Raw genomic sequence first — 15,644 nt, 5'->3', positions numbered from 1 at the left:
GGCAAGGATATGGGTCTCACTTTAGTTCTTGCAAGTTATACCTCGTACTACTTGTATGATTATGTGCTTGTAGTAGTAAGTACTAGTATCACTTTTTGTAAACACAGTCGTCATGGCGGGCACTTGGCACCATCGTCGTCGGGCCTTGCATGATGAATCCACTTGAGGAGAACGAGAGGAGGAGACATGGGTCAAGGTTCCTGTGCGCAGCTAGTAGTAGTAGCCATAGTGTTCAAAGACAAACGAAAAGAGAGTGGAAAGGCGCAGAAGAGAGAGGAAGCTTGAAGCTTGGTTCGAGCCTTGATGCAGCGCGGAGTATCTACTAGTATGTATCTCAGGAGTTGTATTTTAGGTATGAATGCTAGCGATCTATCGGAAACTGACCGCTTTGCCATGTTCCCGGCAGAGTGTCTGATGACGACAGGCAACAGGGCCACACAAAGCTGAATTGGATGTTTTGCAGGGCCTCGACAGAACTAGCGCGGGATGCGTGCGGGTGAGCAGAAAGAAGCATGAATGAGCATCGGCATCTCGAACCTCTTCGGTGGTAAGGTAGGTACTGTAGGCTGCCATCTGCGGCGCCGGCTGGGCTGTACTTACTGTATGCATGTGTACATGTACGTAATGACAAAAGATCGATACTAACATCAGCCGAATCGGCATCCTTTCGGCCCTCCGCCTGCTGATTGTTTGCATCTTGACGTTGCCTCGTCTCACATCATCCCTGCCGGCTGCCATGGCGACTCTCGCATCTTGTCGCAGCCCGCGAGCGTTCATAGGGCCGCCCGCCGGTGATATCCAATGGACTTTACTAGACTACTACATGTAGGTATTAACATCGTTGATACGAGCCAGCGCGAGGCTCTGTGCTGGGCAACCTCCATGCAACTTTCGACTGTGGTGCCCGCTAATAGCTCCCACACCCAACCTAAGGCTCCTCAAGGCTCCTCAAGGCTCCTCCTCCCGCCTGCAGGCCGCCTCCAGCGCTGTCGCAAGCAAGATTCCGGGCCCTCTAGCGCGCTCCCAACCCCTCCTCAGCTGCCCATGCGCCCCCCCGGAAGCTCCAGCATTGAAGCACCCAGTTGACCGTCTGGGCACAGCTGGCGGCCGTGGGCTGTTGCGCAAAATGGGCGTTGCCGCGACAACCCCCTGGCGCCCGCTGTTGAGGGCGGTGTTTTGTTTTGCGTTGGGCCAATCACGGCTGCCCGACGGCCTGTGCATTTTGCGGCTTCCCTTGAACTCGCCCAACCAGCCAAATGAAACGGCCCCCCCCTTCTCTGGAACTGGAACTGGAACCTGGATCTCGCCAAAGTGGTCGTCGTTTGGTGTCCCGAATCTGCGATCGAGTCGACTTCAGCTCCGAGGCAACGCTATTCTTCCTTTCTTCCTTTTCTTCTTCATCATCCATTTTTTTGTGTTTTTTTTTTTTCTTTATCTGGCATCCAGAAGAGAGCAGAGTTAACCCGGCGAACATTCTGACATCTCGCGTTCCTCCCCCCCCTTTCCCTTCCACTCTCCTCCTCTCCTTGTTCAATTCCCAACGTTCGTTTCCGAGGCTGCCTGTTGCAAACCAAAACCGGGCCTCCCTTCTTTTATATACACACAATTTTGCGACAAAAGAAAAGCAAGCGCACACACACACACACGCCCCCTCCAGGGAAAGCAGACACGACGCCGGCAAGTCGTTTGCATTCCTCGCGCGGGCTCGGCGGTTCTCCATCACTGCTACTGCTGCTGCTGTGCTGATCGCCTCTTTCGCGCGCTGATGCCTCAGTCGTCCTAGCCCGCCATCGAGTGCAAGGATTAGCCAAACCAGTTCGATCGATATGTCATCTGAACCGGTACGCCCAGCGTGGCCCGCTGCCCAGCAAGTTGGTCCTCGACAAGAGGCGCCGCGACTAACCTCCCTCTCCTCTCTACAGGTGCACCCATTGCGCATCGCGAAGGGCACGCCAGGCTCATCACCGCCAAAGACGACGTCCAACCTCCCCCAGCCCCGCCCCCTTTCTGAACTCTCTCCCACGGAAAGGAGACGTAATTCTCCTAGCTGGAACCAAATGTCTCCTACCAAGGTTTGTGCAAATCGAGTGCTTTAGCGACATTGAGCGTCGCCTGTTCTTTTGTTTCCTTGGTCGTGTCTCGCGCTGACAGGGGCGTGCGCTTTTCTAGAAGTCGACGCTCAGCAATGACTCGTCTCCATTCCAGTCCTCGCCCGCCGACTCGGTCACATCGCCGCGAGTCTTCTGGCAGAACCGGAACTCGGAGAACATGTACGGGAGCGGCTCGCCCTCGCCTACGCGGCGCTCCTCGATCGAGCGACTCCAGAAGGCCTCCCGAGTCAAGAACAGCAACATCCTGGCGCTGGAGCAGAAGCAGGAATACGACCCAACCCGACTTCCTCAGATCGAGCGACCCTTGGCCAAGCCGCCCAACAGCGTCTTTGCTTTCCCCAAAACCGGCTCCCCAGGCCCGTACGCGGCTGATGGAGACAAGTCTGCGCCGATGAGCCCAGCAAAGTCGGACCATTCGGGTCCCAGCACCCCCAGAGGGCCCAGCAAAGACCAGGCCTCGCCCACAAAGTCGTCGCTGTCGCCCTCCAAGTTCAAGAGCAGCTTCGACCATGAGACGGGCACGTGGTCCGCAGATGCATCCGCCCTCGACGGCTCTCCCAGCGGCCGCTCCTCGCATCGCCACACGAAGAGCGTCACGTTTGACGCTGCGCCGCCCCAGATCAACGAATACGAAATGGCCACTCCGGATCTCTCTTCCATCGGAACGAATTCGCGCGAGGGGAGCTATGACTCCATGGAAGAGGACGACGAGGATGACGAGGATCTCCTCTATGACCAAGGCCACATGGGTGGTGAGGATGAGAGTTTCGATGCGTCGCTCGAGGACACGGACAAGACGCCAGTCGTCGGTCCTGATGACTGGGCAAGGGACAGTTCTCTCATGAACCACGACCAGGAAGACTATGACGGAAGCTCAATGCCCGATGGCGCTCCTGGAGCAGCTGGCTCGGGACGCCTGTCCATGGGCAGCGCCAGGGGTGACTCTATGGGCTCTGTCGCGGAGAATCGCCCTCTGCCCCCTCTTCCTGGAGGCCACGGCAGAAGCCAATCCACAGGCTCAGTGCCCTCATCCCCGGCTCTGTCTCAGAGTCCGGACAAGATGGCGGGATCGCACAGAAGCCTGCCCGTCCCACCCCCGGCCTCGGCCACGAAATCCGATATCGAAAGCTTCATCAGTGGCAAGATGTCGCTTGAAGAAAGACTCAAGCTCATGATGCTGTCTGATGATAACAGCGGTAAGACCGCTGCCGAACAACAGCGTGAGAGGCGCCTTCGACGAAGTTCTGGACGCAGCCGAAGCTCACTGTCTCGCGACGATACCCTCAACACCATTGATACCCACGACAGCCAGATCGCCCTCGACGCCCAGCACGATGAGGATGAGGCAGAACATCATGAAGAAGACGACAATCTCGGTGACATGTCTGGACTGGGAGATTATCAACTGCCGCAGCCCTTATCCCGCGAGGCCATCATGAAGCGTGTCAACGGCAACAAGATCATGGCAGACCGCGAGTCGGAGTATAACTTCTCTTCCCCACCCGGCACACCCCTTCGAGAGCAGCACTTTGCTCTGGACCCTGATGTTCCCATTCCATCCACTGAAGATTCTCTGATGGGCGACGAGGAGGATGACGAGGATGACGAGGAGGAGGAGGATGAAGGCGATGACAACTACGACGAACATTACGACGATGAAGACCCCGTGGAGAGTAGCGTCATCATCCATCGGGTCATTCACGAAGACGACTCCGAGCTCGACATGTACGACTCCGATTACGACGACGAATATGACGATGAGCTGGACGGTTCCCACTTCGAGTCGGACGACGACCTGGACGCCTCGGGATCTCATTACGGCGGCGACGACGGCCACTACGCAGAGACTGGGGCCAAGGCTGAACGTTCTGAAAAGCCCGTGGGCGATGCTGCCAAGGAGTCTGTCCAGGAGTCCGTCAAAGAACTGTCGCCGCCGGAGCATGATCTCACCGACGAGGTGCTGACTCCGCGAGCCATTTCGCCGGCGACCAGCAAAGCCGATACGCATACCGAGGCCGAGTCCAGCATGATCAGCGAGTTGACTGCAACGGTGTCTGATTTGGACTCGGATGCCACTCCCGACGCCACCCTTGAGCCTTCGGCCCTCGAGCCATCTGACCTCGAGCCGTCTGTTCTCGAACCTGCCGCACTTCAGCCGGCAGCTCCCGAGCTCACTCGCAAGGTCTCGGCGGAACAACAAGAGTCGTCAATACAGCCAGAAGAAGAAGAACATGATTTGTCGCCACAGGTGTCGGCCGAGGTACTCCGAACCAAGACTCCAGAGAAGCTGCTCCCAAAGCCCGAATATGACGGCACTGGCTGGGGCGACGATTCGTACGAAGATAGAACAGGAACTCCCGACTCCGTCATCCACAACCCGGTATCTGACGATGAAGATGAGACCACCATCCCGAGGGAGTCTCCCGAAATCCCCGAAAGGCTCGCGACCATCAAAGCTTCCGGCTCCAAGCTCAAGACGAGGGTTTCCAACACGCCTTCGGATATCGTGGCCATGCGGGAGGCTCGCAGACACGTCAGCGGCGAGATACCTAGCGTCCCATCGATCCCTAGCAAGCATCGCGCGCTCATGTCGAAAGATGGCAGCGAACTTGAGAATGACAGTTTCCTGGCTCGACATCCAAGCTTTAAGAACCGGAGTCTGACGTTGGACCTGGACATGGGCCTCAGCTTGGACAAGGACTTTGAGCGCGTCATTGAAACGCAAAAGGTAGCTTTCAGCCGTTCCTTTGTTCACACGCCACAGATAACCACCAATGACAATCACCCCTTGCCTCGACAAGTGTCGAGCGACCAACTCACCTCACCAGGTCAGTATCAGCTGGATGCTAACATTACATCTCGTTCTCAGCGCGGATACCTCATGCGGCAAAACACCAAGCTTGTGTCGGCCAGCGACAAGGACGCCGAGGATCCCTGGAAAGGACGGTCCGCGAACAACTCGCCCATCAAGACGAACCGTCCCCAGTCGTGGACCGTCGAGCCGTGGAACAGCCAGACTCGTCGCAGTATTCGAAAGGGCCAGCCGGTACTGAGCGCCGTGCCGCCGCTGCCAGGCCAGGAGAGCAACACGACGACGCTGAACAAGGTTGTTGAAGAAGACTATACCGTTGACGCAGCCGGTCCAGAGGCGGGTGAGAGGGGCCGCCTGTTCGTCAAGGTCATTGGTGTCAAGGACCTTGACCTGCCGATTCCGAAGAGTAAGTACCTGCCAACGCGGCCATCTTTTTTTCTTTTCTTGCTTTGTGCCAAAAAGTCTCTAACACTTGTGTGATCAGATGAGCGCAGCTGGTTTAGCCTGACGCTGGACAACGGCGTGCACTGTGTGACGACAGCCTGGCTGGAATTGGCTCGCAACGCACCCATCGGGCAAGAGTTTGAGCTCGTCGTTCCCAACGATCTCGAGTTCCAGCTCACGCTGAACGTGAAGCTGGAGAAGCCGACGTACTCCAACGTGCAGCCCGCGGCCATCAAGATGGCCAAACCCAAGACATCGACCTTTAGCAGGGTGTTTGCGTCCCCCAAGAAGCGCAAGGAGCTCGAGCTCCAAAAGAAGGCGGAAGAGGAGCGTTTTGCGCAGCAGCAGAAGGAAGCCCTGGCGCGCAAGCGTAAGGACGCTGGCTCGGCCTACGAGCTCCTGTCGCCGCTGGCTGCCGAGGACGGAAGCTTTGCTCGAGCGTACATCTCCCTGAAGGAGCACGAGAACCGATGCTTCGGTCGGCCGTACACGGTCGAGGTCGTCTGCTTCAACGAGTGGGCCACGGAGGAGGAGAGCTTCGCCTCGACGATCAAGAGTAAGCGCGGCAACGCGGCGGGCATCCTCCGAAAGGCGCCGTACAAGATCGGGAAGCTGGAGCTTCAGCTTCTGTTTGTACCTCGCCCAAAGAACGTGACGGATGACGACATGCCCAAGAGCATGAACTCGTGCATCCGGGAGCTCAAGGCAGCCGAGGAGAGGCTGGCCCGCAACTGGGAGGGTGTTTTGAGCCAGCAGGGTGGTGACTGTCCCGTAAGTGGTTTTTTTTTTTTTTTACCCTCTCTTCTCTGTCGTCTTCCCTGGTCCCCGCCCCTCCTCAGTGGCTTGATGGCTTTGACTAACAACGTTTGTCTCAAGTACTGGCGCCGTCGATACTTTAAGCTTGTTGGCACCAAGCTGACTGCTTACCACGAGGCTACCCGCCAGCCTCGAGCGACGATCAACCTCTCCAACGCCAAGCGATTGATTGATGATCGCAGAACCTTGATGGAGAAGGAGACGACGGGCAAGGGGGGTAAGCGTCGTAGGTCTGCCTTTGCTGAGGAAGAAGAGGGGTACATGTTCGTCGAGGAGGGCTTCCGCATCCGGTTCAACAACGGCGAGGTGATTGACTTCTACGCCGATACGCGCGAGGACAAGGAGGGCTGGATGAAGGCGCTCTCCGACGTCATTGGCCGTGGCGATGCCGGGCTGGAAGAAGATGCCAACGGAACGCGAACGCGGGCGAAGTGGTGCGAGCTCGTCTTCAAGCACGAGGAGCAGATTCGACGCCGAACGGACAGCCGCCGAGTGCACTCGCGAACAAGGAGCACGTTCAACTAAAGAGCGAGCGGATTGTTGGGCAAGACGACAGCTTTGGGATGTACTTGCCATGTTATGAATACGTGTTGGACTATGGAGTATGACCGATGAGTTGGAAGGGAGAAGGGAAAGGCGCATTTTTGCTACTACACACACACACACACACATCTTCATTGGCGTTGCCGGTGGTTTTCTGTCTTGTTCTTCCTCGTCATTTTTGCGGCCTCTTCTCTTTCTCCTCTTCTTCTGAGTCTACTTTTTTTTTCTCTTCATTGCTTGCTGCATCTGATTCTATAGCCGTTTGTTTGCGACAGAGCTCGCTGTACGTATGGATTTTGATATGTACTAAAAACGTTGTTTAGCAAGCATAATGAGACCAACGCAGGCAATGCGCCAAGTTTCCTGATGCAACTGGATGCGATTTTTGTCTCATGAGATGTTGCTATCCGCTGACTACCTATGATGGCATGACGTACCTACCTACGTATGGAAGGATGGAAAAGGGGCGTTCAGGGGCGAGATGGATATACATGTACCTATGCTGCACATTATATCATGGCATGGTCGGTATCTTGAGCATCGAGTATACCTCCGTACCTATGTCAAGCAAGAAGCAATGCCAAGGGGCATTACATCCTTGACATTCGTCACTTTGCCTGTAAAGTTCGTCGATGTCAACGTCAATTCAATCGTGATAAGCCACTTAAGGAACCCCCCCTGTGATATCGCCTCCAGTCCCTTTCATCTCGAAGATTTAGTCTCCATGTTTGTCTCCCTCCCCTTTGCATCTCGGCCGAGGCACGTGACGCCGTTACGCCATCCTGTCGCATTGATGCCCACCCGCCGTTAATTGGACTGGATCCATCGGGTCCCGTCACCTCTTTGGTGGGGTTCCTGGCAACCTACTTGGAGCCACCTCAGCATAGGTGGTATGAAATCCAGTGTACATGTAGGCGCAGCGGGTCTCGTCAGGCCTCCTTTCAGTGGACTCAGAAGCTGGAGCTCTGGAGGGGCCGCCCATCGTCACCCGCTGTAAGTGCTGGTGCTTGTGCTGCCCACTGGTGCTTCGGTCGCTATAAAGAAACAGGGGGGGCATGTATATGGGCAGTTGCAGCAGCACAGGACCTCGACTGCGGGCACCAGACAGCCGCCCGCCCTTTTTCCTCCCCCCCCCGTTCCCCGTCCTTCAGCTCCCGCAAGCCTCGCCTCGTGCTTCTCAAGCCGCGTCAACTCGTCACTCTCGCAACCTCTCCCAAACCCGACACTCTCCCCCCTTTTTTTCTTATTTCCTTTTCCTCCTGTCTTCTCCTTCTCTCGTCGTTTCTCTCTCTCAGCTTCTCGTGTTTCTACACCACAAGGACGCCGCAATGGCTGGTCGATTTGTTCGAGCGTCCAAGTACCGTACGTTACGCTTTGATCCCTATTTCCCCCAAAGACGCTGCAGTGCAGCCCAAGTCGCGAGACCGCAACCGAGACACCACGATGCCATCGCAGCCCTCCCATCACGACGCCCCGCCTCACAACCCCCCCCTTTTTTGGACCCCTCCAGCCTCACAACAGCTGCACAGATGGGGAAGAAGGAACAGACAGAAAGAAAAGACTTGATGGATAGGAAGAAGAGGCTGACGTGCGTGGTTGCGCTCTTACTGCAGGACACATCTTTGGCAAGCCCACCAAGAAGGAGTTCTGCTACGATAACCTGCGCATCAGTCGGAATGCCTGGGACACGAACCTGGTGAAGGTACGAGAAACAAAATTCCCTCCCCTACACCAACGGACGGAAGAGCCCTTCAAACGATCGACGCGAACGATTTTGCGCTCATCTCAGGAGACAAGGAAGAGAAGGGGGATATGAATGCGCGTTTGTCGAAGGAAGGAGTCCGTACTGACGATGCGAGCCGGATGGCTTCTAGGCCAACGCCGAGTACCTGTCGGTCAATTGGGAGTCGTCTGGAGGCGGCGCCTTTGCCGTCATTCCTCTGAACGAGAAGGGAAAGGCACCCGACCAGATCCCGCTGTTTCGCGGCCACACGGCGACGGTCCTCGATACCGACTGGTGAGCTGCGGCCTTGTTTCCACCTCCCTTTCTGTTCACTTGACCTCCTAGATCTTCTTTCTCTTCGCCATCATCATCATCGTCATCATCATCCCATCCCCTCGTTCCCCCCTATTTTTTTTTCCTCTGACAAGCACCCCTTGTCACGCCCGCTTTTTTGGTGGCCCAGATAACGTAGGAAGGGGGGGGGGTTCGGCTTGCTGACTGGGCGCAAATCAGGAACCCGTTCAACGACCACATCATCGCGTCGGCTTCGGAGGATGGCAAGGTCTTCATCTGGGAGGTCCCCGAGGGCTTTTCGCTGTACACGGATGCCGAGGTGATTCCTGACGTATCGCCCGTCAGCAAGCTCGGAGGACACACGAGGTAAGGCCATCTTGGACCCCCATCTCCTCCTTGACTCCCGTAGGACATTCAGAGATCTAACCAGCTCGCGATAGGAAAGTCGGGCAGGTCCTGTTTAACCCCGCGGCCGAAAACATTCTCGCCTCTGCCTCGGGCGACTTCACAATCAAGCTCTGGGACGTTGGCACCGGCCAGAGCCACCTCACCCTGCAGCACGCCGACATCGTACAGAGCCTGTCATGGAACGCGAGCGGCAGCCTCCTCGTGACGACGTCGAGGGACAAGAAGATCCGGGTGTGGGACGTCCGCCAGGAGAAGCCGGTCCACGAGGCCGCCGGCCACACGGGAGCCAAGAACAGCAGAGCTGTCTGGCTGGGCGAGCACAACCGCTTCGCCACCACGGGCTTCTCCAAGATGAGCGAGCGCCAGATTGCCCTGTGGGAGCCTGGCCGCAGCGATCCCATCGGAGGATTCCAGCACCTGGATGCCATTTCTGGTGTCTGCATGCCTTTCTGGGGTTCGTCGACATGTCCCTGACCGAGCGCGCTTGATCTGGATGCTGACGTTCGTTTGTTGTAGATGAGGGATCCAACTGCCTTTACCTTGCTGGCAAGGGGTGAGCTTCCAGACCTTCTTCACACCTACGGTATATCATTGGGAGAGACGGCTGCTAATCACCGGACTTGTAGTGATGGCAACATCCGCTACTTTGAGTACGAAAACGACAAGTTTGAGTACCTGAGCGAGTACAAGTCGGTTGATCCGCAGCGAGGTATCGCCTTTCTTCCGCGTCGCGCTATCAACGTGAGTACTCTGGCAGCTTTTGTGGAAGCAGGACGGTTCCAGCTAACCCCGTTCAGGTTCACGAAAACGAAGTCATGCGCGCCTTCAAGACGGTAAACGACAGCTACATCGAGCCCATTTCCTTCACCGTGCCCCGCAGAGCAGAGACGTTCCAGGCCGACATCTTCCCCCCCGCCGTTGGCCTCCGACCTGCCGTCAGCGCCAAGGAGTGGCTCGAGGGCAAGACTGGGCTTCCTCCCAAGATCGACCTGGAGAGCATCTATGAGGGAACAGCCCCCAAGGAGGTTGCTGCCGACTACCAGCCACCGGCGCCAGTGGTGCCCAAGGCCGAGCCCAAGAAGGAGGAGGTCAAGGAGGAGCCCAAGCCGGTGGCGCGAGCCCCTCCCCCGAGCGTCAGTGACCAGAAGTCGTCCATTGCCGCCATGGCCAACAAGTACCAGGACGCCGAGGAGGCGGAGCCCAAGGAGGAGGAGCCGTCCAGCTTTGACGACGAGGTCAAGCCGGCCCAGCGAAACCCTCTGCCCATCCGAGCCGAGACGAAGCCAGCAGCTCCTGCAGCCGCCACTTCTGCCCCGGCTCCCGTCAAGCCTGCAGCCTCTGCGGTATCGTCCACGCCCGCTCCCGCTGCTGCTGCTGCTGCTGCCCCGGCATCCGATGCCAGCGCCACCTCCTTGAGCGAGATTAAGGAGCTCATTGAGAACCAGACCAAGGTGATTAGCGCGCAGAACGACCAGATTGGCCTCTTGACGTCCGAAGTCGAATCCCTCAAGAAGCGGCTCGGATCAGGATCCCAGGATCAGAGCGAGCGAATCAGGCAGCTGGAGCTGGAATTAGAAGAGGCACGATCGTAAATTCTCGTGTCTTTTAGTCTACTATTGTCACACTACCTTGCGTATTCAAAATTTATCTCTTTGCCCTCTGTCCGCTTGTTATTATTGTGTCGAGAGCCTGGAGTCAAGGGATACCGAAGGGTGAAAGGGGAAGGACGGATCTTGGAAAAAAGCAAAAAAAACGGCCAGAAGAGTGAGAAAAAGCAAGAAAAACACAACAGGGGGACCAGGTCACCAGGATGCGAGGTCGCACAGGACACGCAACGAGGCGAGAGAGAGCCAGAGGATGGAGAAGGGGGGGGATTGTTGATGCCCGGGCCAGCTTTGAGCTGTTTCCTTGTGATGTCGTTGGTCCCTTTGTCTGTTTCAGTTGGTCTCTCTCTCTCTCTCTCCGTTCAAGAAAGGAACGAAACGAAACAGGGAGCCGGAACAAAGGAAGGATTTCGGTCGGGTGAATTTGGGTGCATGTTTTGCGTCGTTTCGTTGTGTATGTATGTGTTGGAGCCAAGAGAGAAGAAAATACTATGCTAGCTTTGTTTACGTTTCTGCAATTTACTCTTTCAATCACATCTGGTACATACCTACGAAGCCATCACGACTTTTCCCATTCTCTTCTCCCTCTGTGTACGATTTGAGAGTGTACTGTTTGTTGCGTTGCATCCAGGGATGAGGATATACATACTCTAAAGCACGTTTATTACTCGCTTTTGATGATCTATGTTCTGCCTTGGTCTTTTGCCTTGATTTCCATCTGCTTCTTCTGACTGATTGATTTTGCTTTCGGTTTCTTTTCTTTTATCTTTTCTTTTCTTCTTTTCTTACCCGAACTTCTTCCTTTTTCTTATAAAAGAAGGAGACAACAATGGTGTTGTTTTCTCGGGACTTTTGATCAAGTACAGCCTTTGCCCTACCCTGTTGCCCCGTCCGCATATTGCAAGATACCTACCTACAGAGTGTTTTATCACCTATGACTCCCTTTGCTTCTTTTAGTTTGGCGTGCTTTAGTCTTATACAAGATGTAAGAAAAAGAAAAAGAAATAGAAAAGGGAAATAAAAAGCAACGTGGGAGAAAAGAAGAGAAACCTGTCATGGGTGTTGGTTTGTGACTTGTGATGAGTAACCCATCGAAGCTTGTCCCAGGATCCAGACAAGGCTGTAGATGTTCGTATACTACCTACCTTGCTAGTAACATAAAACTTGATTTGGTCCTGGTATCTGTAAATCAAAGGTGATGTATCAATCTTGTCTTTCGGCTATCACTATCTCATCCAATATTATTCACGCATAATCATCCCTCTGAAAAGCAAAGACAGGCGTAAAATCTCGAAATCTGATTCGCGAGGTCGTATCAACGCAGCATCGCGGAAAACTCACCCGCGATGCTTGCCCTGCCTTTCCATCACAAGCAAGAACCGACCTGCGTTTCCCCCCCTCCTCCTCGCTTCGTTGCCGTCCGTTGTACAGCATCTTCGTCCTCCGCCCTCGTAAACATCATGCAAAGCCCCCCAAGGCGGAGGAAGCACATGCCGCTAAATAGCACCTCGCATATATGCGAAATGAGCAGAAGCCACTCGGACTCGAAGCCCTACCGACACCCCGTCTCGCTCTATCACACAGAATCCGACAACCATCACAAGGAAACACAGATAATATGCACTTGGCATAGTCTGTACAACCAAGAGGCGATCTGCAACCCAAATTTCCGCCAAGGTCTTTCCTCGTCGAGATCAGGCCATTTCCCCCATCACTCCGCTTTCTTCTTTCTTTGTTGCTTTTTCAATAGAAATCCCACATTCGGCCTGCAACATCGCAGTCGAACGGCGGAAATGGCAGCTTGATAGCCAGCCAAGCACAGATGGAAGTGACCACCACCTCCTCCTCTATGCCACCAAGCCCCCCCCCCCCCCTGATTCACAGCTTCAGGAGCTGCTTCTCCCGCTGTTAGCACTTGAGCTGCTTCTCCAGAGCATGGCATGGGTTTCCATCTCTTTGTTCTCTCTTCTCCCAATTACTCACATGTGCTCGCACATAGGTACGGTAATACGTGGGCGTATTGTACCTGCATGGACGTGCGGACGTGTAAGACGCCATTACCGGGGGAACCGGCCGGCTTGTGACAAATCAATCACAAGGCGTTCACCTTCACCAACAGAGATCCGAAGCATGTCGTCAGCCCTACACTTTGCCATCGCCCTCCTTACCACCCCGTGCTTAGCCTGTTCCTATTCTTGGACAGGAACAAGATGCCTTATCTGAAACTCAGGCATCGGACGTCTCCTCAATTGAGTGGTGCTGTTTCGTACGAGAGAACAGACAGATGTGGACCGAAGCGGCTGAATGGCAGAGCCATCACCGCCCGATGTCACCTTCTTCTACCCACCCCAGGATTCCCAAACGAGAAGAACATGCATAGGCGGTGCCCACGAAGCTGGATGCCTTCTGTTTCAAGGCTAAGAGTCCCGGTTTCAGAATGCTGTGCTTTTCTATGCGGCCAATCGGGTCACAGCCCATCGAGCTCGTCACGAATCGATGTTGAAAAAAAGAGGCAAAGGGGCTGAACGGCTATGATCCTAGCCACTACTAGGCCGTACGGAAGAAGCAGGCATTGGGAAAGGCCTGTGCCGTTGTTGCTCGCATATACTATTAGCGAAAAAAACAAGAAGAGCCCCAAGACGTGCCGGCTTTGACGGTCCGCAGGGGGTCGGAAGCGGAGATGAACCTGGGATGTGATAGACCTGATGGCTGCATACAAAGGAATGCCCTCCATGTAAGCTTCGCCGCGGGCAGTCAGGCATGCCGCCACTGTAGCGACATTGCGAAGAAAAAGGCAAAGCGAGCGGCGGCCGCTGCGACGTCGGTGGCCAGCATTCGCATCTGACGGCCCTGGCAGTCGCCTAAAGGACTCGCATGTCTCCATCGCCGATGGCAACACAGCTATTGATACGCACTGCAAGTCTTACCAGCCACCATCATGGCCAGGGAAATGACAGGAGTCAGTTCCCGAGCAAGCGGGAGATCTGGGGGGCCGAAGGGTAGCATTCGCAGCTGCCAGTCGTGGCTGGACTTGAACCCTTCAACGGGATGCAGAAGCCGTGAGTTGGCTTCATTCAGTTTCGGCGAAGAAAGCAAGCATCGGCTACTGGCCAAGCGCGTTAACCGTCTCCCACGAGTCAAGCCTCAGTTCAGCTTCAACGTCTAGCTTGATCTCGAGAGCGTAGTCACCAGTTTCGAGAAACTCCAGCAGCGCGCTCCTTTTCTCGTTTGGTAATAGGAGACTGCTAGCTGAGGTCATGATCAATGTTCCATATCAATGATGCGTTGATAGTTGGTTTCGAAACGCAACACGGGCTGAACAATTTCCAGAAACGGGCTGTCCCGGACAGAGCAAGAATGGCACGATTCTGTAAATGGTGTGTTTCTCTCTCTTCTAGAAGAGGGTGAAACAGGGTGCTGAGTCTTGCACGCAAAGAATTTGCCCGTATTCATGCGGACTAAAACTTGGTGTCGTAGGAGCAAAAAACGAGTCCCCAAGACTCAATCGGCACTCAATCCGCGCAATGCTCAGAGTTGAGCTGAAGGCATCGTCGCCGGCGGACCCACCGCACTGTCTATCGGTCTGCCATACTCAATTTGCATTAGCCATCGATCGAGTCAGCTATGCCAGGGCAGCAGATGAAGGAAAATGACCCTGCCATCGATCGCCCGCCAAGGGCCAGTGCACGAACGTCGGAGAAGTCAGTGTAGTGCTGCCCTTAGCCCGTGTGGATGCTGCGCTATGACCGAGCCGTAACCGTGATATGAGCGATAGCAGTTGTAGCAGCCCATAGTCGGGGTATCTTTCGGACCAGTTTCGCTTTTCGACAGCCGACTGCCTTGTTTCAGGTCCAACAGCCACTCGGACCTTGGATAGTCTTCAGCCTCGCCTAACGGAGTTCGATGTGAGTCCGGCCTGGGCTCCAAGAGACTTGTAGGCATCGGGACAAGCGTCAATTGCCTTCATCTCGCCTCATCGTCACACGCCCCAGACTGCGAGGCGGCTAAGGAACATTGCTGACCAAGAGAAATCAAGAACCGGACCTTTGCTCTCAAGAGAGTAGAGAGAGAGAGAGAGGTTTCGTGGCTCAAGTCAAACTGTGCGGTTCCGGATTCAACAGTGAGAGAGAACCAAGCGGGTCAGGGGTTGGCGATGAATGACTAGCCGACACCGAGTTCCCGCGCTTCTCGTTCTTGGCCCCGTTTCATCGTTCTGAAGCCGTGTGGCGTTCGTCAGAACGGGCCTTTTTTTCTATCTTGTTCTAAACGCCACACAATATCCGATAATCAAGGTGCTTCATGGAAGTCGTGGTTGAGCGGCAAGCCATCTGCCAAGTTGTGTTGGGCGAGTAACAACAATGCGGGTCCATTCATGCGTTCTTTGTTGCCATCGTCACCAGGCCCAATCTCGAGACCACGCGATGAAAGGGATTCTCTCAGCGGCAATGCAGACGTTGTACGATGCTGCACATCGGAGAAGAGATGATCCAAAGTTATCAATCGTGCTAGATATGCAAGGGACGACCTGCAGCAAGCCAATCAACAATCAGCTGCTTGTGCACCATGGCTGGCTTGCTGGGTCGTACTTCGAAGAAGACCACATTCTCGTGTTCCTGGTTGGCCGAGGGAGCGTTAAGCTTGATCTAAATTTGGGTTGATTCCTGGGGATTCCAGGCGTCAAGCGGCATCTGACAGCGTGCCGTCGACAGCTTGCTGCCAATGAGAGCTTGGCAGCATCAAAGAGCTTTTCGACTGGCCGGGAGAGGCCGCCTTGCAGGCCAAGCGTTTGCCACGCCAAAGGTTCCCCATCGAGCCCGTGATATCTTCCTGAAGGCTGGGCAATATATCTCGCATCGTGGCCCATCGAATGCCATGTGAGCAGATGGTCT

At 55.2% G+C, this 15,644-nt stretch overlaps 2 protein-coding genes across 2 annotated transcripts; both read left to right on the top strand.

The window, feature by feature from the left end:
* Positions 1-1,826: 1,826 nt before the first annotated feature.
* Positions 1,827-7,011, top strand: TRIREDRAFT_76029 (uncharacterized protein; the record flags this gene model as incomplete). Its single annotated transcript, XM_006963387.1, has 5 exons — positions 1,827-2,072; positions 2,170-4,293; positions 4,360-5,374; positions 5,408-6,138; positions 6,244-7,011. The coding sequence occupies 5 exons, from the start codon at positions 1,827-1,829 to the stop codon at positions 6,706-6,708; spliced, it is 4,581 nt and encodes a 1,526-aa protein (XP_006963449.1). The 3' UTR covers positions 6,709-7,011.
* Positions 7,012-8,054: 1,043 nt separating this feature from the next.
* On the top strand, positions 8,055-10,743 carry TRIREDRAFT_57750 (uncharacterized protein; the record flags this gene model as incomplete). The annotated part of the gene is made up of 8 exons (XM_006963386.1): positions 8,055-8,088; positions 8,307-8,428; positions 8,601-8,743; positions 8,963-9,109; positions 9,184-9,605; positions 9,668-9,704; positions 9,778-9,892; positions 9,949-10,743. 8 exons carry the CDS (start codon positions 8,055-8,057, stop codon positions 10,741-10,743), a joined length of 1,815 nt encoding a protein of 604 aa, XP_006963448.1.
* Positions 10,744-15,644: the final 4,901 nt, after the last annotated feature.

This window comes from Trichoderma reesei, assembly GCF_000167675.1.
Source record: "Trichoderma reesei QM6a unplaced genomic scaffold TRIREscaffold_4, whole genome shotgun sequence".
NCBI classification, from domain to species: Eukaryota; Fungi; Ascomycota; class Sordariomycetes; order Hypocreales; family Hypocreaceae; genus Trichoderma; species Trichoderma reesei.
This window is presented reverse-complemented; position numbering and strand designations above follow the sequence as displayed.